Source organism: Macrobrachium rosenbergii, chromosome 53, assembly GCF_040412425.1.
Source record: "Macrobrachium rosenbergii isolate ZJJX-2024 chromosome 53, ASM4041242v1, whole genome shotgun sequence".
NCBI lineage: Eukaryota > Metazoa > Arthropoda > Malacostraca > Decapoda > Palaemonidae > Macrobrachium > Macrobrachium rosenbergii.
This window is the reverse complement of record NC_089793.1, coordinates 31605324-31625401: the sequence shown is the minus strand read 5'-3', so window position 1 is coordinate 31625401 and position 20078 is coordinate 31605324. Positions and strand designations below refer to the sequence as shown.

The following is a 20078-nucleotide window of genomic DNA, read 5'->3' as shown; positions in this document are numbered from 1 at the left end:
ACTCGAACAAGGTCTGTGAAACTATCAGAGGTCTGATGGCAAACGCCATATAATATAAGAACCCTTGTGACGGTTAGAGAGGTGCAGACCTTGTGGTTGCACTAATTAGCCGTACCGAAAGCTCTTGACCCTTCAAGATGAATCCCTCGTTGAGATGAGGGTGTTCTTGAAGCCCTAGATTCAAGGCCTGTATGTGCGTCACAAATGCTTTTCTTTAGATATTCTACTCTGATAAAAAGAGATTAAGTACCGTAGCTACGATAAGCGTTCATCGAAAATTTGTCAGAACTAAGAGTTTTTTATATGAATAGTCGCACTGTTATCCCTCAAAACTGCAAGCATTAATAAAAGCACATGAAGTTTTTAACGAATTACCAAGATCCACGAGGCCAAAGAAAATATGGTACAACCATACTTGAAAAACACTTTGCCGGGGTTGTTAACTTAAAACTTCTGCAAACGTTAAAATTAAAAGAATGTATAGTCCAAAACTGAGACATGCGAATATTTTTAGTATAGTAGTTCATCAAAGAATTAACTGAATGTGCCCTATTCTTTGCAACAAAACTCCTTGGAAGGAACTAACACAACTACAGAATTTTTTCATAAAGTGTAATGCGATCCTATATTATTCCCATAGTTAAACTCAGATTAATGCTATTAGATATCGCCAATTTCATTAAAATATTATTTGTGGAAACGGACTGGGAAAAAGGTAGATGTAAAATAATCTTATTTTAGATCTCAGCCTAACAGATCCCATCCGGAAAGGATTTCGAAACAATTTCAATGGTAAACTTGATTGACAAACAAAATGCCTTAAATACTACACGGAAACAAAGGTTATTATGTGTTAGAAAGCTATAAGGTGAAGAGAGATCGGAATTTTGAACTGATGCCCTGTATTTTCCTATTTTTTTCTCAGTTTTATTTTGAAGCCTTATTCACATCCTGTGTTTGAAGGTTGCTTCACTATTTCGTCAATATTTAATCAAATTCCATCTTCAGCTTTGCACGTAAATGTATAAGTTGAACAAGCTACGTCTATGCATCTGCCAAACTAGCACGAGAAATCCAAGTAAAAACTCACCGTCTTTACAATTGTCACTTCTAGTCGTTATGACATTTCGCTACCTGAAAATGACAACAAAAGTGCATAGTATTAGGAGTCGAATTCAGCAACACCTGATCTATTTAACAGCTATTAAATTCAGTTTAAATAACAGCGTGTCAAATACTGTATGGCATACCACCCAATCAATTGCACTTAATAGTTTAACTGAAAAAAACGGGAATTATTAAGCTAACTGCTATTATTAAACATTACTCACCAGCATACTTCGCAAATTTCCTCATGTTATTGTGCCCATACGGAAAAGACAGCTTCTCTCGCTCTTACTCTCACTCACTCACTCTCTCTCTCTCTCTCTCTCTCTCTCTCTCTCTCTCTCTCTCTCACACACACACACACACACACACACACATACACACACAAATTATATATATGTATATAATATATATAATATGTGAATGTTTATATATTTGTTTGTCCACCACAGAAATCCGAACCGCTTGACAGACCCAGACACAATTTTGCACATGGCCCCTGTCACCCCAGAAAAGTTTAACTCAAAATCAAACCCCCTCCTCGTGACAGACATACAAACACACTCAAAATAAATGAAATTTTCGTTTTTACGTCACCTTTTCCTTCAGTTTTCTGGGTTTATTCTCATTTTCACCTGACAAACCACCACATTTTCCAGCACTGGTGACGTATGATTAACCTATAAAATAAACCAAATCCCTATAACATCAATTTTGACCAGAATTTGTGAAATTTGATCATAATTTATCAGTTATTAATATAATTGTTTATTACCTCAATAAAGTCAACACTGAAAACCTATATTGGTTTAAATGTGGTTTACAATCCTCGCCATAGAAAAAAGTAACAGACCAAATGCTTCTGTGATAGACATACCTCCTCATTAAAAAATTACTCACGACGAAATTACCACCTTTTTTGTGTTTATTTTAAGCCAAACGTATCTTAATCATACCTTGCCAATAAAATACAAATTCTCAAGTACCCTGTGGTATTACTATCATCATATTATCTAACTACCTAATCCACAACAAAAACATTTTGTAGTTATGGGCACAACTTTGGAGTTCAAGAAGTAATTCATCGACGAGATGAAACAAATCCATCACCATCCGCGCATGCGTATTAGCAGACTAAATGCTTCTGTGATAAAACTACCCAGTCATTAAAAAAGTACTTGCGACAAAAACACCAATTTTTTTCAGTGTTCATCTTAAGCCAAAACGTATCTTAATTATACCTTGCCAATAAAATACAAATTCTTAAGTACCTTGAAGTATACCATCATCATAATAAAGTACTTAATCCACTAAAAATCACCGTTTATCGACAACTTTCTATATAATTCAGACATCGGCCTAAGTTTCCCTCAGAAATGTCAAATCCGCTGAAACGCGTTCGTTAACAATAATTTACCGAAAACAGTTGCCGCTCTTTTTACGGAGCCTAAAATTACAATTGTGATAATAATTTAATATTTGTATTTAGCCAACGGACACTGTATCTTAAGTAGCTGCTGGCTAAGACCGACGTCAACATGTACGATATTTCCTTTTTTTTTAACTAATTCAAATGCGAATTTCCTCATTAATTCGTTCGTTTCTTCTTCGTTTTTACCTTCGTAATTCGCTATAGCGACTGCTTCGTGATGTTACGGTGGCGTATTCCTTATAAAGTCGGCTTAAATGAGGTCTGAAATTAATTATCGTGTAATTAGGCAATACCATCACCATGCACACCAACTTCCATACTACCTCTAAAAAATGTTCTCTCTCTCTCAAGGCATCACTCAAACAATCTGGGCAGATCTCTCTAACTCTCTCAATCTCTCTCTCTCTCTCTCTCTCTCTCTCTCTCTCTCTCTCTCTCTCTCTCAATCTCTCTCTCTCATTTATAAATTCCTTTATAAATATATACTATTTCTAAGTCATGCTAAAAAACTCTCATAATGTTTGCCACTGCAAGTCAATCACTTTTTTCTCTCTCTCTTTCTCTTTCCTCTCTCTCTCTTTCTTTCTCTCTCCCTTTCACCATTTTAATTAGATTAGCGCCAGGATATATGTATATATGTATAAACCACGTTTATTTGAAGTAATGAATTCAAGACAGAATTATTAATCAAAGGAAAGAAAAGTATTTTCAATAATAGTACACATACTTGATACGACAAAACATTTCAAAGGGGATGAAGGAAAAATTTTCTGAGTTCTTCAAAGTTCTTACAGACAGCCTGGTTGGTCAGCTACCATGTAGGATATATAGGATATATATATATATATATATATATATATATATATATATATATATATATATATATATATATATATATAATATATGTGTGTGTGTGTCTGTGTGTGAGTAGTGTATATCTGAATCCTTTGAATCATGTCAGCACCTCAATCACTTGCCGGTGTTTGGCTCCCCGCCACGCAAAGCAATATCTCCTAATGTCTGTGCAGTACAACTCATAATAATTATTCGTTTATCAACTTCATTTTTTTAAATTTATGCATTTGCCAACCATTCAATTCATAGAAACCACACGGCTGTCGTGTAAACACATTTCTGTAACCATGATTATAAACAGAATAGCACTCTGAAAACATAGATTCAGGAATGATTTAGTGTTGTACCTAAAAATTATAAAATTTTTAAAACCACTGCATTATAGAAGAATGTTGCATTAGTGTTGTAGTAGGAGGAATAGTAAAATGTGTGAAGAGTGGGCAGACGCAAATTATATTCTGGCGAAAAATTAATCATTCCTTTTACCGCTTTGGCTTTCATACTTATTTTGATATTTTAGAATACAGGAATGATTTCTTGCTCATATTTCCTCTGAGTTTGCATTTTACTTCTTGTTCAAAAGTGAAAAATGAGCTTTCGTAGCTTGCAAATTGCTTTCGTTTTCCTTCAGACTCAGCAACAAATTTAACGTACTTTTACCCGTATCGATATCTGTATATTAATTGTGAGGTTTCCATAATTATTGAATAATTTGTGGACGATTCCAAGCTTACATTTGTACGTTGATATTAAATATTAATATCAAGTGTGACTAATAGTATGTAACATTAGTTAAAAGTACTTTAAGGTGAGTAAAATCGATATCTGTTATACCAGAAATGCAGTCTCTCCAGTATAATCACTGAAGATTATCTGGATCAATTCTTTTGTCAAAATGTCAGTACTGGAAAACACATATCCTATACAAATCGTGATAATTGCCTTTCATCACAATCGCTCAGCATAAATTTAAATTTAACCAAGTCTTGATAGAAACAAGAAAAAGACAAGAAAAAAAAAGAAGGGACGTAACCCCGAAGTGAGCGACAAGAATAGCTCCTTGAAAAGTGGAAGACTGTAAGAATGAAAACAAACAAAGAAAGCTTCAAAGATTAAGAAAATTTTTAAGTTTGAATGGCTCATGCTTTAATAATTCTAGGCCAGAGTTTGTTTTGCTTGCTGTGATGCATTTCTTAAAGTTAAAGCAAGGGCTTTTCTCATTCCAGTTCAATCGTTTTGCTAACAAATCTAGCATTGCTGTGTTTTTAGTTGTTATATAACATTTTTCAGCTTTCAGCTACATGTCTTCTTAGCCTGCTTTTCCAATATATTTGCTTTTTTTTTTACATTTCTTGTATTTATTAGCCTATCTAATACAGTAGCAATTTTTTTTGTTTCTTTCCTGGACATAGAATTAAGGATAATCTCAAAATTATTTGGCATCAAAAAACTTTTGCAAAAGTTGGATTGAAATGTAAGTGTGTGTATGTGTCCGCAAACTCTCTTACAGGTCAACGTAAACACTTTATCAATGCCCATACAAAGTGAGGTCGTTGACCTCCATAAATAGAGGAATTGCCCCTTTAACTACTGACGAGCCTGTTTAAATAAGGAGCTGAGAAATAAGATTAACAGAAAGAAACTACTAGCAACCTCACCTCTCTGCATAGTGTGAAAATAGGATTAAATTCCCGTCTTCAGCATCTTTGTCTCAGAATTATAGTCACAATGAAATATTCTATCTTGTTTTCATGTAAGTGGATGTGGCACGGTGGAGATGAAATATGTTAACAGCTGATTTGTCCAAGGAGAGAAAGTTGGATCCCGAGGCGCTCAGTGAAACGAAGGGTGAAAAGAAAGGTCAGGGTGTGCAGAGCTAAGAAGGACGATGAGTGACTGCATCCTGGTGAAGGATGAAGTTTATGTCTGAAAGGTGTGAATCCTTTTCTGATTGTATGTGTTCCTCTTTCCAGTTTTTGTCTGGTTTTCAGATCTCTTAAATATTTATGACAGTGGTGTGAACCTCTCATCTCACAATGTAATATCAATGATTTAAAGCTTGGATAAGAATAAAAGAAAAAGAAGTAATTGGACAAAATAAATAAGCTACATGGACATAATAAATAAATTAATAAAAAATAGATCAAACAGAATAAATTAATAATTAAATAAAGACAGATCAAATATAGTATATGTGAATAGATAAGTGTAAATCTAAATGAAAATCATTTGAAACTAAAAAATTTAGTTGGCTAATTAAAATCTATTCCATTTGTCTATTGAATCAGCTCAATGATGATCATACACTAACTCGATATATCATAGATTCGAGGTCCTCATGAACTGCGCAAGCAAAACTCTTAATCTACTCCTGGTCATTGAGATAGCAAAACATACTTGCAAGGAAAATTATTAGTAGGTGCCTAGATTCAAAGTATGAAACTGTTTCCCGGAAGTCTCATCATTTGCGCTGGAAATACTCAACATGACCTGACTCTTTGGAAAAAACTATGATGTGGGCGAATTCAAAGATTTTATTCTAATTCCCTTAATGTTAAAATCATCTAATAATAATAATCCAAGTCGTATGGAACAAGTAAAAATGGCTTGCTATCAAACTTCCAAACATTTAACAGTCTTCTGTTCATGTGAAGATATACATAATTAAATACATTAACTATACGTTCTTGTAATGGAAATACTCATTCTTGTATAAACAAGTTCATGAAGATAAAGAAAAATTTAAAAAGGAAAATTGCAGATTAAGATCAGCCCACTGTGTCTCGATTCTTTTAGTGTTTCGTAACAAAAAATTCCTCTTTCCCCCGAACGGAAATTTTCTCAAAATTTTCATGTCCAAATAGAGTGTATTCTCGTCTTATAATTATAACCTTGATGGCATTATCAAATCGACAGTGTGACAGCTCGTAGATATTCCATTGTAATAATGAAAAATTATAATGGAAGTTTGCAGCGACAAAACGAGGTGGAAAAAATATTAACCTCATTAAAAACATGATCTTTAAATGACAGACATGGTATTGGAAAACTACATTAGTTGGCCGTATGAGAAATTTAATTTCCTCAAGTCTTGTGAAGCAAATATTTAATTTTCTTAAGAATAAAATGAAGAAAAGTCACATTACAAAAAACATTTTTCTAAAAAAACAACAGCTTTTATAATCATTTTACTAAAAAACCAGCTGCTTTTACATAAGAATTTTCTCAAAAAACAAAATTTTACAAGCCATTTTCAAAAAAAAAAAACTTTCATTTTCAATTTATTTTTTTAAAAAGGATTTTCTATCAATTTTTCCTATTTACAGCTACTTTTATAACTATTTTTCTAGAAGAATATTATTTTTACAAACTATTTTACTCAAAAACAATTACTTTTAAGGTTTTCCTAAAAAACATTGCTTTTACAAATCTTTTTCCTCAAAAAACCATTGCTTTTACGAACCGTTTTTATTTCATTTTCTCAAAAACTGCTTTTTTAACAACCCTTCTCTAAAAACATGCTTTGCCTGAAGCATTTTTCTAAGCAACTTCTTTAAAAACCTTTTTCCTCAAAAACAATCTTTTTTAGCAAAGGAAATCCTATCTTTAAGCCACATCGCTCACGACGAATGATACGGTCTTCATCCGGAACGCACCAACAGACTGCCTGGAAAAATGCCATTCGAAGAACCCCTTTCTTTAAAGAGACCAATAACATACTCGAACTGGAAGCTGGATTTCTGCCTTTTTTTCTATCTTAATGACGTCCGTCGCTTGCAGGAGGAACTGGAACGTGAAGAGAAACTTTGTTCATTCTAAAGGTATTAGGTTATGGATCTTTTGGAGAACACTTTTGGAACGTAAAACTCGTATTTTAGATTCCTTGTGGGATTTCACCAACCTGTTTCTGATACCTTACAATCAATCAGTCAACCACGAACTACCTCGAGCCATATGAAAACAAACGGTGGCTCCAAAATTAATCTAAAAGGCAAGACAAAACTCTCTTCTAATGAAAATAATCACAGGACTCTTGGGTCTGTTCAGAATTTGGTTGGGTGAACACCGAATGTGTCTAGACATCGTTGGTATAAAAGAAGTTTCAGATATTGGAAAAGATTTTGGGAAGAAAATTTACTAAATGGTAGACTCTAGAATAAGACAGTTTTTCCAGAATCTCTTGAAGAAGCAGTTACTTTGTCAGCTAGTGTTTGGTGACAAAAGACAGAGTCCATTCGATAACGAAAGTTATTTCCCGGCAATGTGAGATACATTCCAATGCTAAAGAGGTGTTTGCAGCGCCCTGTCAGCCCTGGCTGCACCACTTTTTGTAGCACTTTAACCACCTCTCTTCACTTCCTTTCTTCAATCTTTTGCTCTCCAACCTCTCTAACTATCACTTCTTGAGTGCCAACTGTGAGCTTTCTCCAGTTCCATTACACTTCATCTTCATTGCTTTCTAGTTCTGGATCTCTTTATCTTGTCCAACCATTCCAACTCTTTACACTGCCTCAAGAGCTGAGCAACAGAAAGTGCCGCAGTGCTTGGACCAACAGCCTAAATTTCATACAACAATTTATATATCTTTTACTGCACCCGGGAAAGGTCTGTCCACACTAGGAAACATTGTTTGGAAACAAAGTTGTGAAACTGTTTGCAAACCGTTTCTTGGAAGCTCTTTATAAACAATATGCAAACAGTTTGGAAACTGTTAGCAAACAATGTTTCCTGTCCAGACCTCAGTTGTCGTCAGGATGCCTGCTGGTGCAGTACCCTATGTATTTTACTTGGCAGTTTTAATGCACTCGAGGAGGGATAAGAGAAAGAAAAAGAGATGGGTGAGGAAGTTTTTGGAAAAAGGAGCGTGTCATGCACATCTACATATGTAAATATGTGAATGTACATGTGTAAAGGATGAATATGTACATATACACATACATATGTATAAGTATGTATATATAAGTGTATATATGTATTTATATATATATATGTATGTATATGTATTTACATATAGACATACATATATATATATTATATATATGCGTATATATATAAACATATACATACATTATACATGTGTATATGTACATATACACACAGAAAAACTGTTTCCAAACAGTTTCCAAACTGTTTGCAAACAGTTTGCAAACTCTGTTTCCAAACAATGTTTCCTAGTGTGAACAGGCCTTAAAGATACATCTCCCAGGGTTTGCTTGCATTTTGGAGTAGATTTCTCTAATTAAATGAGTATGGTGATTCTGTTTACCTTCATGGTGAAAATAAGGTGAACAAGTTTCGTCGTTGTCATCACCTGCAACTTGGCTCCACGCAACATTAAATTTCTCAAAATCAACTTGCATAGCCCGAGTGGAACAATACGAATGGCAGTATTATCAAGGTTTAGTGAATGAAAACATAAAATAATCAATTAATTCCGTATTTACACAATATGCTGTAAACTACGAACAAGATTAGACAGTATATACTTTATTTTGAGTAGTTAGAGCTCGCAAGAGATGCTTTCTTTTCAGTTAGTTTTGCTAAAAAAAATCCTTCGTTTATATTGCTGACTAGTCAAGTGATCGATGGTCTGAAACATTAATTTGTTGTGCAGATACGTATGTTAACTGCAAAGGACTCGTTTAAGTGTGGAATCAAACAAAATCTAAAGCAATTGTATTTTATATCAATTGTTCTGAACTTCAAAACAGTCAGTAGAGTGAAGAGGAAAAACAATTAAAGAATAAAAATACCCGATAAACAACATCACAAGAGTCAGAAGCGTAAAACGCTCGGGACTTTGAAGACGGGCTGACAGTAACTTATGAACGCAAACAACATTAGCGGGTTTGCAAATCTTGAAAAGAAACTTTAGCCTTACATATTTAGTTTCATTAGTGTCATACTTCAAAATCAATAGTGAAAGGTGCTCAAGCATCATAAAATATAAACATAAAAAAAAAAAAACTGTCATACTCAGATTTTCAGCTCTTGATGTCAAGTCATCCCTAATCTGCTGTATATTGTCGCATTATCTAATATCGCTCAGCTAAAGATAAAAAAATGTAAAAAATTATAACAGTTTAATGAGTAGATAAATAAACAAATAAATTACAACAGTTCCTGACCAGTAAGAGTGTCTTTGATGTGTAAATTCATTCTGTACTTTAAAAATTTACAAAGCGAGCTTCCACCCTTAGGTGAAAATTTTTTAGGAGGAAATAAATGAAAAACAGTAGAGACACTATTACCTACAGAAGATGAACGCTAAACAGTCATTATTTCAAAAGTCACTCTCAGGAAGGTGGCCAATGGTGCGTTATTAAGTGGACATTGTTCACTTATTAAGAATTCCGTTCTCTTCGGGTACAATGTGTCACTTTTTACACTGAAGTTACATACCATGAAATATCTTTTTTAAATTACCCGAGCCATGTAACTCAGTAGAGAGAGAGAGAGAGAGAGAGAGAGAGAGAGAGAGAGAGAGAGAGAGAGAGAGAGAGAATGTTTCTGATCGCAGTAATGCGAAACTGGGTCTAACACGCGGAAAACTATTGATGACCAATAATAAGGCAGATCAGTATCTGAAGGATTAGAAGTCCTGATCTTAACGGGTAGGAAGATCACAGAGGAGATTTAAGGGTATCCTCAGGTCATTTAGACTCAAAAGGATTACGAATAGGTACTCATCCATTCCTCGGTGCACCTGAAGCAAATTTTGTCAGTGCTAAACTTAAGCCGGTCCCAAGCCTGGAATGAAGACAAGGATTGAGAGTCTTAAAATGGTTGTATCTTGACTGATTGACTGATTTGTGAAAATTTGGATTTAAAACCAAGCGCTGGGGCACTTTCAGCTATTCGGTGTTTTAGCCATTGGTGAGATGGAGTTTTGAGTGGTTGGACAGTAAGATTGAAGAAAAGAAGTGGAATAGAGGTAAAGCAAAAGGCTTAAAAATGGATGCAGCTAGGGGCCAGAGGTTCGCTGTAAACAACCTTTAGTAATGACTACAGTGCACCAGGCACTGAGCAAGAAGCTTATGAACAGGTGCCCACCAGTTCCTAGGGTCAACTCAGGTTGGTCCCAACCCCGGATTAGAGACAAGGGATGAGCTTATTATAAAAACTCTACTTCGTTATCGGTTTATTTATAGTAACACGTCATCAAAGATTAGCAGTTGGCTGCAGATTAAGAGAATGGTCCCGATTATCTCCCCTACAGTGTAATCCATCTATATCCCGTCACCTAAATCCGTTATCATTTCCATCGTTGTCAAACGACTGGCTCCTATCTTGTGTGTTTCAGCACCATCTTCTCCTCCCTGTGTCGATTTACCTTCATCATCTCATTTATTCCCCTTTATTTTTTAGTTTATCTATTCTCATCTTCTCGTCTGTATTTTTATCTTCGCCCCTTCACTTTTTCGGTTCTGCAGTCTCCTCCTGACATACTCCACTGGTTTTTCCCCAGCTATCGTTCGCTCTCTCTCTTCCAGTATTCTTTCCCCCACTCGTTTCATTAACACAGTTCTCTATATTACTTTCTCTGTCAACACCCACATCCTCTCTCTCTCTTATTGTCTTGTTCCATCTCCCTTAATCACTTTGATATATACCTCAAGTTTCTCTTGCATAGCCTGAATGACTTCGATGCTCTCACCCTACACGTAAGTAGGCACACATGCACACACACACACACACACACACACACACACACACACACACATATATATATATATATATATATATATATATATATATATATATATATATATATATATATATATATATATATATAATTATCTCAATCTCCCAATAATTCTTATAGCATAATTATAACATTTGTTATCAGCCTTTCTCCATTATTTCTGTCTTCGTTCCTCCCTTGCCACCCTGTGCCATACTGCTTCCCCCCTTCGCGAAGTTCCATTTCATCTGGCCCATCCCTCAAAGCTGTATGTCTATCTATGCTACCTTTGCTTTATGAAGACTTCTCGTATCGCGATCGTTATAATCTATCTTCTACATGGCAGCAGCGTTTTCGTCTGACTCTTAGACTCCCTCATTTCTGCCGTATCTACAGTTTGCTAAAGCCCTTCATTATGTCGTCTTCTGCAAGTACACGCCCAAGATGTGACGTGAATCATCTGTCTGTCTGAGAAGCTCAAGTCAGCCCTAATACAGTCAACAAAACATGGAAAGGTGGTCTTCTAACACCGTTCTGTTAGATGGCTGCGAAGTAGAGTGTGATAGAAGCATGCCAGAAGTGGTCAATACGGTGCAACACTTACTCTCACAGCTTTGGGAGATATCGCAGGGACCTAAGTCTCACAGACCTGGAGTCCCCAGCTGAGCCATATGGCATGCGTGAGGGTCTGAGATGCACGCGCCTCGACACGACGTCACACCGGTGGCCGATGTACGATGACTGCCATCTCCGCGGCTTGTTGCACTATTCATCGCAGAGTACCTTGGTTTCGTCTTCGATGTAATGATTTACTGTAACGCGCTGCTGTCGTTGCTGCTGCCTGTAACCTGCGGTCGCGATATTCGACATTTGCACGTGACGAAATTGTACCAGGTTTTTATGGCTTCAACGTGAATCTCTGGGTTTCCTGCAATTTCCCTTGAAATTTAGCAAATTCATGCAACGTTTGCTCACACGAGCACACACACACCTTTTGAGTCTGCTATATCTGTTGCAGATAAAAGCAGATTTATTTATTCTCTCTGTTATTCATATGCACAATAAAGCATACCGTTTGCAAACATATATGGCTGAAAATAAAATGAAAATGGACAAATTTGCAGACACCAGTTCATTTGTATTAGCGAGCACTTAAAATATTCCTGGCCATTATTTATGAACAGAAAGTAAAGGTTTATTGAATATGGTTTATTCCCATAAACATCCTTACTTTGTTTCCAAATAAATATACCTTAGTTTACCAGACCACTGAGCTGTTTCCAAATGATGAATGTTTTGAAAATCGACTAAATATGAAAATGTAAGATAATTATCGAATATAGAAAGAACTTACACACACATATATATTATATATATATATATATATATGTGTGTGTGTGTGTGTGTGTGTGTGTGTGTGTGTGTAGTTTGTGTGTGTGAGCGTGTGTTTGTGTGTGCGTGTGTGTGCATGTGTACTTGCCAGTTGCTCCTGTTAGTTCCTAAAGACATCATTTTGTAGGATTTGCTTATGGTTTTCCAGTTATAGAGTTGTGTAAAGCCACATATTTATGTAAGCATGCATCACCACTCAATGCGTGTATGTAAACACGAACAGAAATATATATCAAGTTGACAATCTTAGGTTTGTCGAATGAGGGCAGAAGATACGGTAGTTTACCTTTTCCCTACGATATCGAAAAAGACGAACTCTGGCAACAGTCAACAAGACTCGCGATAGGAGGGTCGTCCATGACGTTATAGCCCAACTGGCGCTCCTATTGGGCGACAGATAATGACGTCAGAGGACATTGACGTGTTTCCATTGTTCAGCGTTCATGAACTGAGTCTTCTGTAGGTTCTCTTGGTGTAAGGATATGCGCGGTGGTGAATTGTGTTTACGAATTTAATCGTCTGAAAAAGAAATCCTCAATGAAGCCAGGGGGATAATTTTACAGTCACGTCCCTAGGAAGTGGTTCCCTTAACACCGAGTGAAGCCTAGGGGTTAGTGTAAGCGCGAAGTGCTCGAAGTCCGAGTCTGAGTCTGAGTCTGATCTCTCGTATAGTGTTTTAGTGCAGTGCGCGAGGAGGAGTAGTGGTTGTTTTTGAGTATGGCCAACAGCTCTCAAGAAGAGATGGCGGCCGACCCAACGCTATGATATGTGCAGCCACAGATAGGGAGGTGGCTTGCAGGAGTGTGGGTGGCCCTGGTGGTGGAGTTTTAGGTGGAGCTGGAGGTGGAATTGGCGGTGGAGGAGGAGGAGGAGGCGGAGGGCTGTTGGGAGCTGGCGGTGGAGTGTTTGCGGCCATGCCCCTCTCTCGCACCCGATCTTTACTTGCCAACATTAACGGTGCGGGTTCGCCCAACGACACCACCAACACAACTACTACAACCCTCTCCAACACCTCCAGCAACGCCACCACTGGTACCAGCGCCTATCTCGAGGGCGGGAGCAGCACCACCCACTTGCCGCCCTTAAAACCTCTGACCATGAAGACTACAACCAGCGGCGCCCAGCCCATCACTCAACTCTACGAGTTCGACGACACCAATTCGAATTCGGAGCAAAATGGACAGCCCAATTCGGTGTCGAGCCAAGTCAACACGGATTCCTCTAGTTTACCTGTGGTCCGGCCGCCCTCGGCCGATTCAAGTAGTCTTAAGAACGGCTCAACACGACAACCAAAGACATACGTAGCCACGCCCGAGCAGGTTATGAAGTATTATATGAATAAACTCACTCCTTACGAACACAAAGAAATATTTAATTACCCTCAAATATACTTTATAGGCGCCAATGCGAAAAAGCGGCCCGGTATCATCGGGACGGGGAACCAGGCCATCGCGAATAACTACGGGTACGACGACCACCAGGGGTCGTACGCACACATTCCCCACGACCACATCCAGTACAGATACGAGGTGCTCAAAATCATAGGCAAGGGGAGCTTCGGGCAGGTGGTGAAGGCCTACGACCACAAGAGCCACCTGCATGTGGCCCTGAAGATCGTTCGCAACGAGAAGAGGTTCCACAGGCAGGCGCAGGAGGAGATCCGAATCCTCGAACATCTCAGGAAGCAGGACAAAGATAACACCATGAACATCATCCACATGTTCGACCACTTCACCTTCCGCTCCCACACGTGTATAACCTTCGAACTGCTCTCGATCAACCTATACGAGCTCATCAAGAAGAACAAATTCATGGGATTTAGCCTACAGCTGGTCAGAAAGTTCGCCCACAGCCTCCTGCTCTGTCTCGACGGCCTCTACAAGAACAAGATCATCCATTGTGATATGAAACCGGAAAATGTTCTTCTCAAACAGCAGGGACGAAGTGGCATTAAGGTAAATGAGATCTGATGGGTACCTTCTCAGATTTATGGTATTCGTTTCCTCCTTTAAATGATATGTCTGGAAATTAAAGCTACAAAATGAGTGGCGTTCTCAAATTCTACCTTGGGTATTAGAATACCAGTGGAATCACAAAATTAGTAGTATTTAGGCTGGTCCTATGTTATTACAATACGTACATTGTGACGATGAAATAATTAAGTTATATATCATATAAATTATATTAAAGGAATACAAAATAAAAGACACGTCTTGAACTGTACCTTGAGTGTTAGAAAACAAACAAGAATATGAAACGATGAAAGGCTTAGACTTCTCTCTTATTCAAATACTTGAATAATAGAATACACACAAATGGCATAGGATAAAGCTGTCACACAAACAACACAGGAAAAAAAGAGTGTAGCATATGTTTACATTCAGTTACCACTGTTATTGTATACTGCTGCCATTGATTTGCTAAAAGTTCTATTACCTGATGTATTTTTCCAATGGACAAAAAAAAAAAAAAATATATATAAACTTAGAATCATGCGTGTCTGCATATATTTTTTTTTTTAATTTATTTACATTAGCTCTTCTCTCCTCTGTTTATCACAATTTTTACATAGGCTTATTCTGTACATTCGTATGTAGCAAGTCAAAAGACCTCGAACTTACACAACAGGCTTATTTATATATAGAGCAGAATGCCTATGTGATAAATGGAAGAAAATGAGAATTGAAGATAAGTGAATAAATACAGACTACCTAAAATATTAACAAGCAAATTCTCTCTCTCTCTCTCTCTCTCTCTCTCTCTCTCTCTCTCTCTCTATATATATATATATATATATATATTTATATGTATATCTCTATATATACTTATATATATATATATATGTGTGTGTGTGTGTGTGTGTGTTGTGTATTGTGTATAGAGAAGAGAGAGAGAGAGAAAGAAAGAGAAAGAGAGAAGAAAGAGAGAAGAAAAGAAAGAAAGAAAAGAAAAGAAAGAATATATAATGAGTGTGTGTGTGTGTGATATCAGAGCAACAAGTAAACAGGACACGTAGGCACTGTGATTAACAGCTGAATAAACTGCGTATAAGGCTAATTAAAAGGAAAGTGTGTGCTTGAATGTACCCTCAAGCAATGGAACGCAACTCCGAGGCAGGAAGGTCATGAACACCGGGCATTGGAGTTACAAGAAACAAACACAGATACATAGAAACTAGCACATGAATTTTGTACTCTTTATGAAAGCTTACCACCAGCAATAAAGGTATTTTAACCATATAAGCTAAGGGATTACTTATTTTGAAAATAATACGGTAGTAAAATTGATTATCTATATGAAGCCTGGGGTAAAACAGTAGGGGAGTAAGATTAATTTTTCATATCTGGCCACGAGTATAGTTTTTGAAAAATAATCATTCATATCAAGCCTCGGGTTAATGTTCCATGTGAAACGTATTTATGAAAATGAAGACGAGTGCGAAATATTTAGTTTAAAATAAAATAAATCTGCACTGGCTCACGTGTAGCCTAAGTAGCCTACTGTATAAATAATGCAAAGGCAATTTTATGTTTCTAAATATTCTAAAGAAAAGTATATAAAACGTGGCTTGAACGCATTTTAGATATTACATAACGTGTCCGTTTTTCGATCGAGTTCTTTGGAAACAGATTCACTGTGATGTGTTTGTAAGAGTTTAAGTTTTAAACATATGAGTTAGAAATGTGTTTTTAAATGATATTCTTACAGACACGTCACTGTGGATTTGTTTCCATAAGATAGGCAATTTATTATGGTGACAGGCAATCTTAAATTCAACAGTAAATGTACACTTACAGTTTTGGAGATCCCTTAAAATTAATGCTATGGGAACACTTGATTATAAAACTTAAGAATGTTCAGCACATACAGATTATGAGTGATTAACGTACCGTTTGCAGTTTTATTTTACTTATTTTTTTTAACGAAAGATTACGCCAACCGGATGTTTTGAATCCAGATTGCTGATAAATGGCTTGGTTTGTAAACAGTACATACAGTAAAAGCAGTCCAAAGAGTTTGTCACTGAGATGGAAGAGTGAGAATAGAGCTCTTTTTTTACTGTTTCTGATGATGCATTGTTTACATTTTTTTTTTCATCAAAACAATTTTGAATTTCAGGTCTTTCACTCTATGGTACACTGTTCATGGTAGAAAATGAAATGGTTCTTATAGAAAATTAAAATAGAAAAAACTGGAACTTCTCTCTCTCTCTCTCTCTCTCTCTCTCTCTCTCTCTCTCTCTCTCTCTCTCTCTCTCTCTCTCTCACACACACACACACACACACACACAAAACTAATGATGATTCACTATACTTTACATATGGAAATGTTTAACGTAGCAGAAACTTGAAATGGTTTCATTTTTGTGTTAATTCAGAGTCATGGCACGAAGGAACCATTTAGTATCAAGTGATTTGTCAATATTACTCTCAGATAAGAATCTTGACCAGCAAGATGTGAGCATTCTTTCACGTCCAATTAGGGATTCAAGCTTCAAGTTACTGTGATCTGATCGTCATGGCACTTATAAAGGTTGAGCATATTGGAAAAGTGTAAGAATTTGAGAGAGAGAGAGAGAGAGAGAGAGAGAGAAAGAGAGATAGAAGAAGAGAGAGAGAGAGAGAGAGAGAGAAACTTTACAGGGACGGATATAAGAAAAAAGTGAGAGAGAGAGAGAGAGAGAGAGAGAGAGAGAGAGAGAGAGAGAGAGGAAACTTTACAGGGTACGGATATGGTGATTGTAAGATTATGTGATGTGACTTCCTCTGTGTATAAGAGAGAGAGAGCGCAACTTTCATTTCGACATTGGTGATTGTTCTTTAGCCACAATCCGCAAATTGTAAATTTCGAAAGAAATGTATGGGTTTACATATTGCTTAATTTGATATTATGACAAAACACTGTATCTTAAACCATATATACAACATTGTATCTCAAACCATATAACCTATACCGTACTGCAGATGAGGCAAGTGACTGATACCTGATTTATTTCTCCATACTAGAGGGGAAAAACTTACTTTCTGAAACTGAAAGAAAAGTATTGGTAGAAAGTATTTTTTGAAAACTGGAACACTGAGAAAAAGTGAAATGCAACAGAGTGATACCGTTATATTCTGTCAAAGTGCTTGGAAGTGAGACAGTATTATGTTAGAGTAGCAGTTATATAGTTGTTTTTTTTTATGTTATTAATGCTTACTTCTAATTTGTATTTGTGAACAGCATTGCTCTTTTTATAAATTTGACAAATTTTAATACCAGTTTGTAATGCTGGTTTATTAAATAATAATGATGTTGTGTATTATTGTGTTGTGTGTGTATTATTATTATCATCATCATTATCCCTGTTGAATTCTGAGGTCTGATTGTCCACTGCTCTTGTAAAGTGAAGTGGTAATAATCTGAGAGAGAGAGAGAGAGAGAGAGAGAGAGAGAGAGAGAGAGAGAGAGAGCGCACTAAGCTACAAAACCAGTCCGGCAATGGACCCATCTCCTTTATTTTCTGTCATGTGTTGCATTGATGGCTGTTGTCCCATAACTATATTAAGAATTAACCGTGAATTAACAACGGAAAATAACATTGAAAGTAAAAAAAAAAAATAAAGAAAACAAATTGTTTGCATGTCCTCGTAATAACAGGATTCTGAATGGTTAGATAAATGATTAAAAATAGGAGAAAGAATGCGATAATTAAACCACTGTTCCGGCTCGTTATTCCTTGCAGCGGCACAGATAGGCTAGTATGAAGATGTAACATGCTTGCTGTACGGTGCTCTTATCTTTTATCTTTTGTAACAGGTTAATGTGATAGACCATACACACACACATATTATATATATATATATATATATATATATACACACACACACATATGCATAATAAAAGGCCCTGAAGCACACTGTTTACACGACAAACCCATATGTTTTGATTGGCAATACTTCATTTCGGGTCTCTGGTGATCAGGACTGCAGTTTGTCAATCAAATAGGACTTGTCATGTATATATATATATATATATAAATAAACTTATATAGGCTATTGTATATGGCTATATATATATATAGATATATATATATATATATATATATATATATATATATATATATATATATATATATATATTTAAAAAACCACAATCATAAGACATGTTAAAACAAAAGTGCAGGTTCATGGCAGAAACTACATCTCCTATCTATTATTATTAGTATTATCTCATGAGATATGCCCACATCCTCTCAAGGTCCTGTTGTTGATAAAATAAGTCAGTGGGAATTCAGATGATGATAACTTAGCTTGCTTATCTTTCAGTGGTAAGTTACAGTCGTAACTGCCTGTAATGGCTGTAATGTTTTGGAATTTATATATAATGTTTTTGGATATATATATATATATATATATATATATATATATATATATATATATATATATAAAAAAATGTGTATATATTATTATTATTATTATTATTATTATTATTATTATTATTATTATTATTCAGAAGATGAACCCTATTCATATGGAACAAGCCCACCACAGGGGCCCACTGACTTGGTTCAGCTTCCAAAGAATATGGTGTTCATTAGGGAGAAGTAACAGAAGGTAATAGGAAACACAAAAAATGAAAAAAATAACAAATTAATAAATAAATAGAAAGATTTAAGTAAATATGTATACACACGTATATATAGCCTATAAGGTATGTAGCCTATATGTGTGTGTGTGTGTATGTCTTTGTTTATTATTTTCGTTACTGTGGTAGGGCTCTTCACTAGTCGTTTTCTAATATTTGAAATATTGCTTTGTTTCATGTATAATAATTTTGGGCCTATATGCTTGTGTAATCGAAACAACAAGCAACAACAGACTTGATTATCTCTATGTGCTATTTCATTCGCATTTCTTTATCCACATAAGGACACTGTATCTACGTATGTTCATTGCATTCCGTAGAAAGTTGGTTAGCAGGTTATTAGCCGCGTACACCCAATATCTACGAAATTTGTATCACTTGAGTAAAAATAACCACAATTATACTAATTACGCACAAATGCTGTAATTTAGATTCCACGAGCGAGCTTACAATCATGGCAGCGTGAAGACAAGGTATTAAAAATTAGGTGTTGTATTCAATGGATATTCAGGCGCCTTATTTTTCTCGGTGATAATGATCATCTATCTATATTTACGTGGTTATTTCGACCGTGAGGTATCTGTAATGGAGCATTGCGTTTGACGACGGCCATAAATCTCTGCAATCAGGATAATGAGAGTTATCGATTCTGCGTATATTTACAGCAGCTTTCTTATGTGTGTGTGTGTGTGTGTGTGTGTGTAGTTTTTGGGTGTTTTTGTTAAGATCAAATCCCTTTACAGGTCTTGTCTAAAAACTAATTTCTTGTTGCAATGAAAATGACAAACTTAATATTACTGTCTGTCATGACATTTCCCTGTAAAGCTCAAAGGTCAAATTAAAATCGTTCTGTTGACCTCACCTTGTTTCGAGTCAAGGTCAGAACATCATTATCAACATCATTAACGTTTTCAGGTCAGCTTTTTCCATCATGGATTGAACATGACGTTAGTTAGTTTATTCACTCATAATTTATGAACA

General features: G+C 36.0%; 1 protein-coding gene across 1 annotated transcript in view; it reads left to right on the top strand.

The window, feature by feature from the left end:
- The first annotated feature begins 12886 nt into the window (after positions 1–12886).
- LOC136834390 (dual specificity tyrosine-phosphorylation-regulated kinase 2-like) overlaps positions 12887–20078 on the top strand; it is a 346235-nt gene continuing 339043 nt past the window's right edge. Inside the window, exon 1 of the mRNA XM_067096951.1 lies at positions 12887–14425. Within this exon, the coding sequence (XP_066953052.1) occupies positions 13232–14425 (1194 nt within the window). The 5' untranslated portion in view covers positions 12887–13231. The remainder of the gene's footprint in view (positions 14426–20078) is intronic.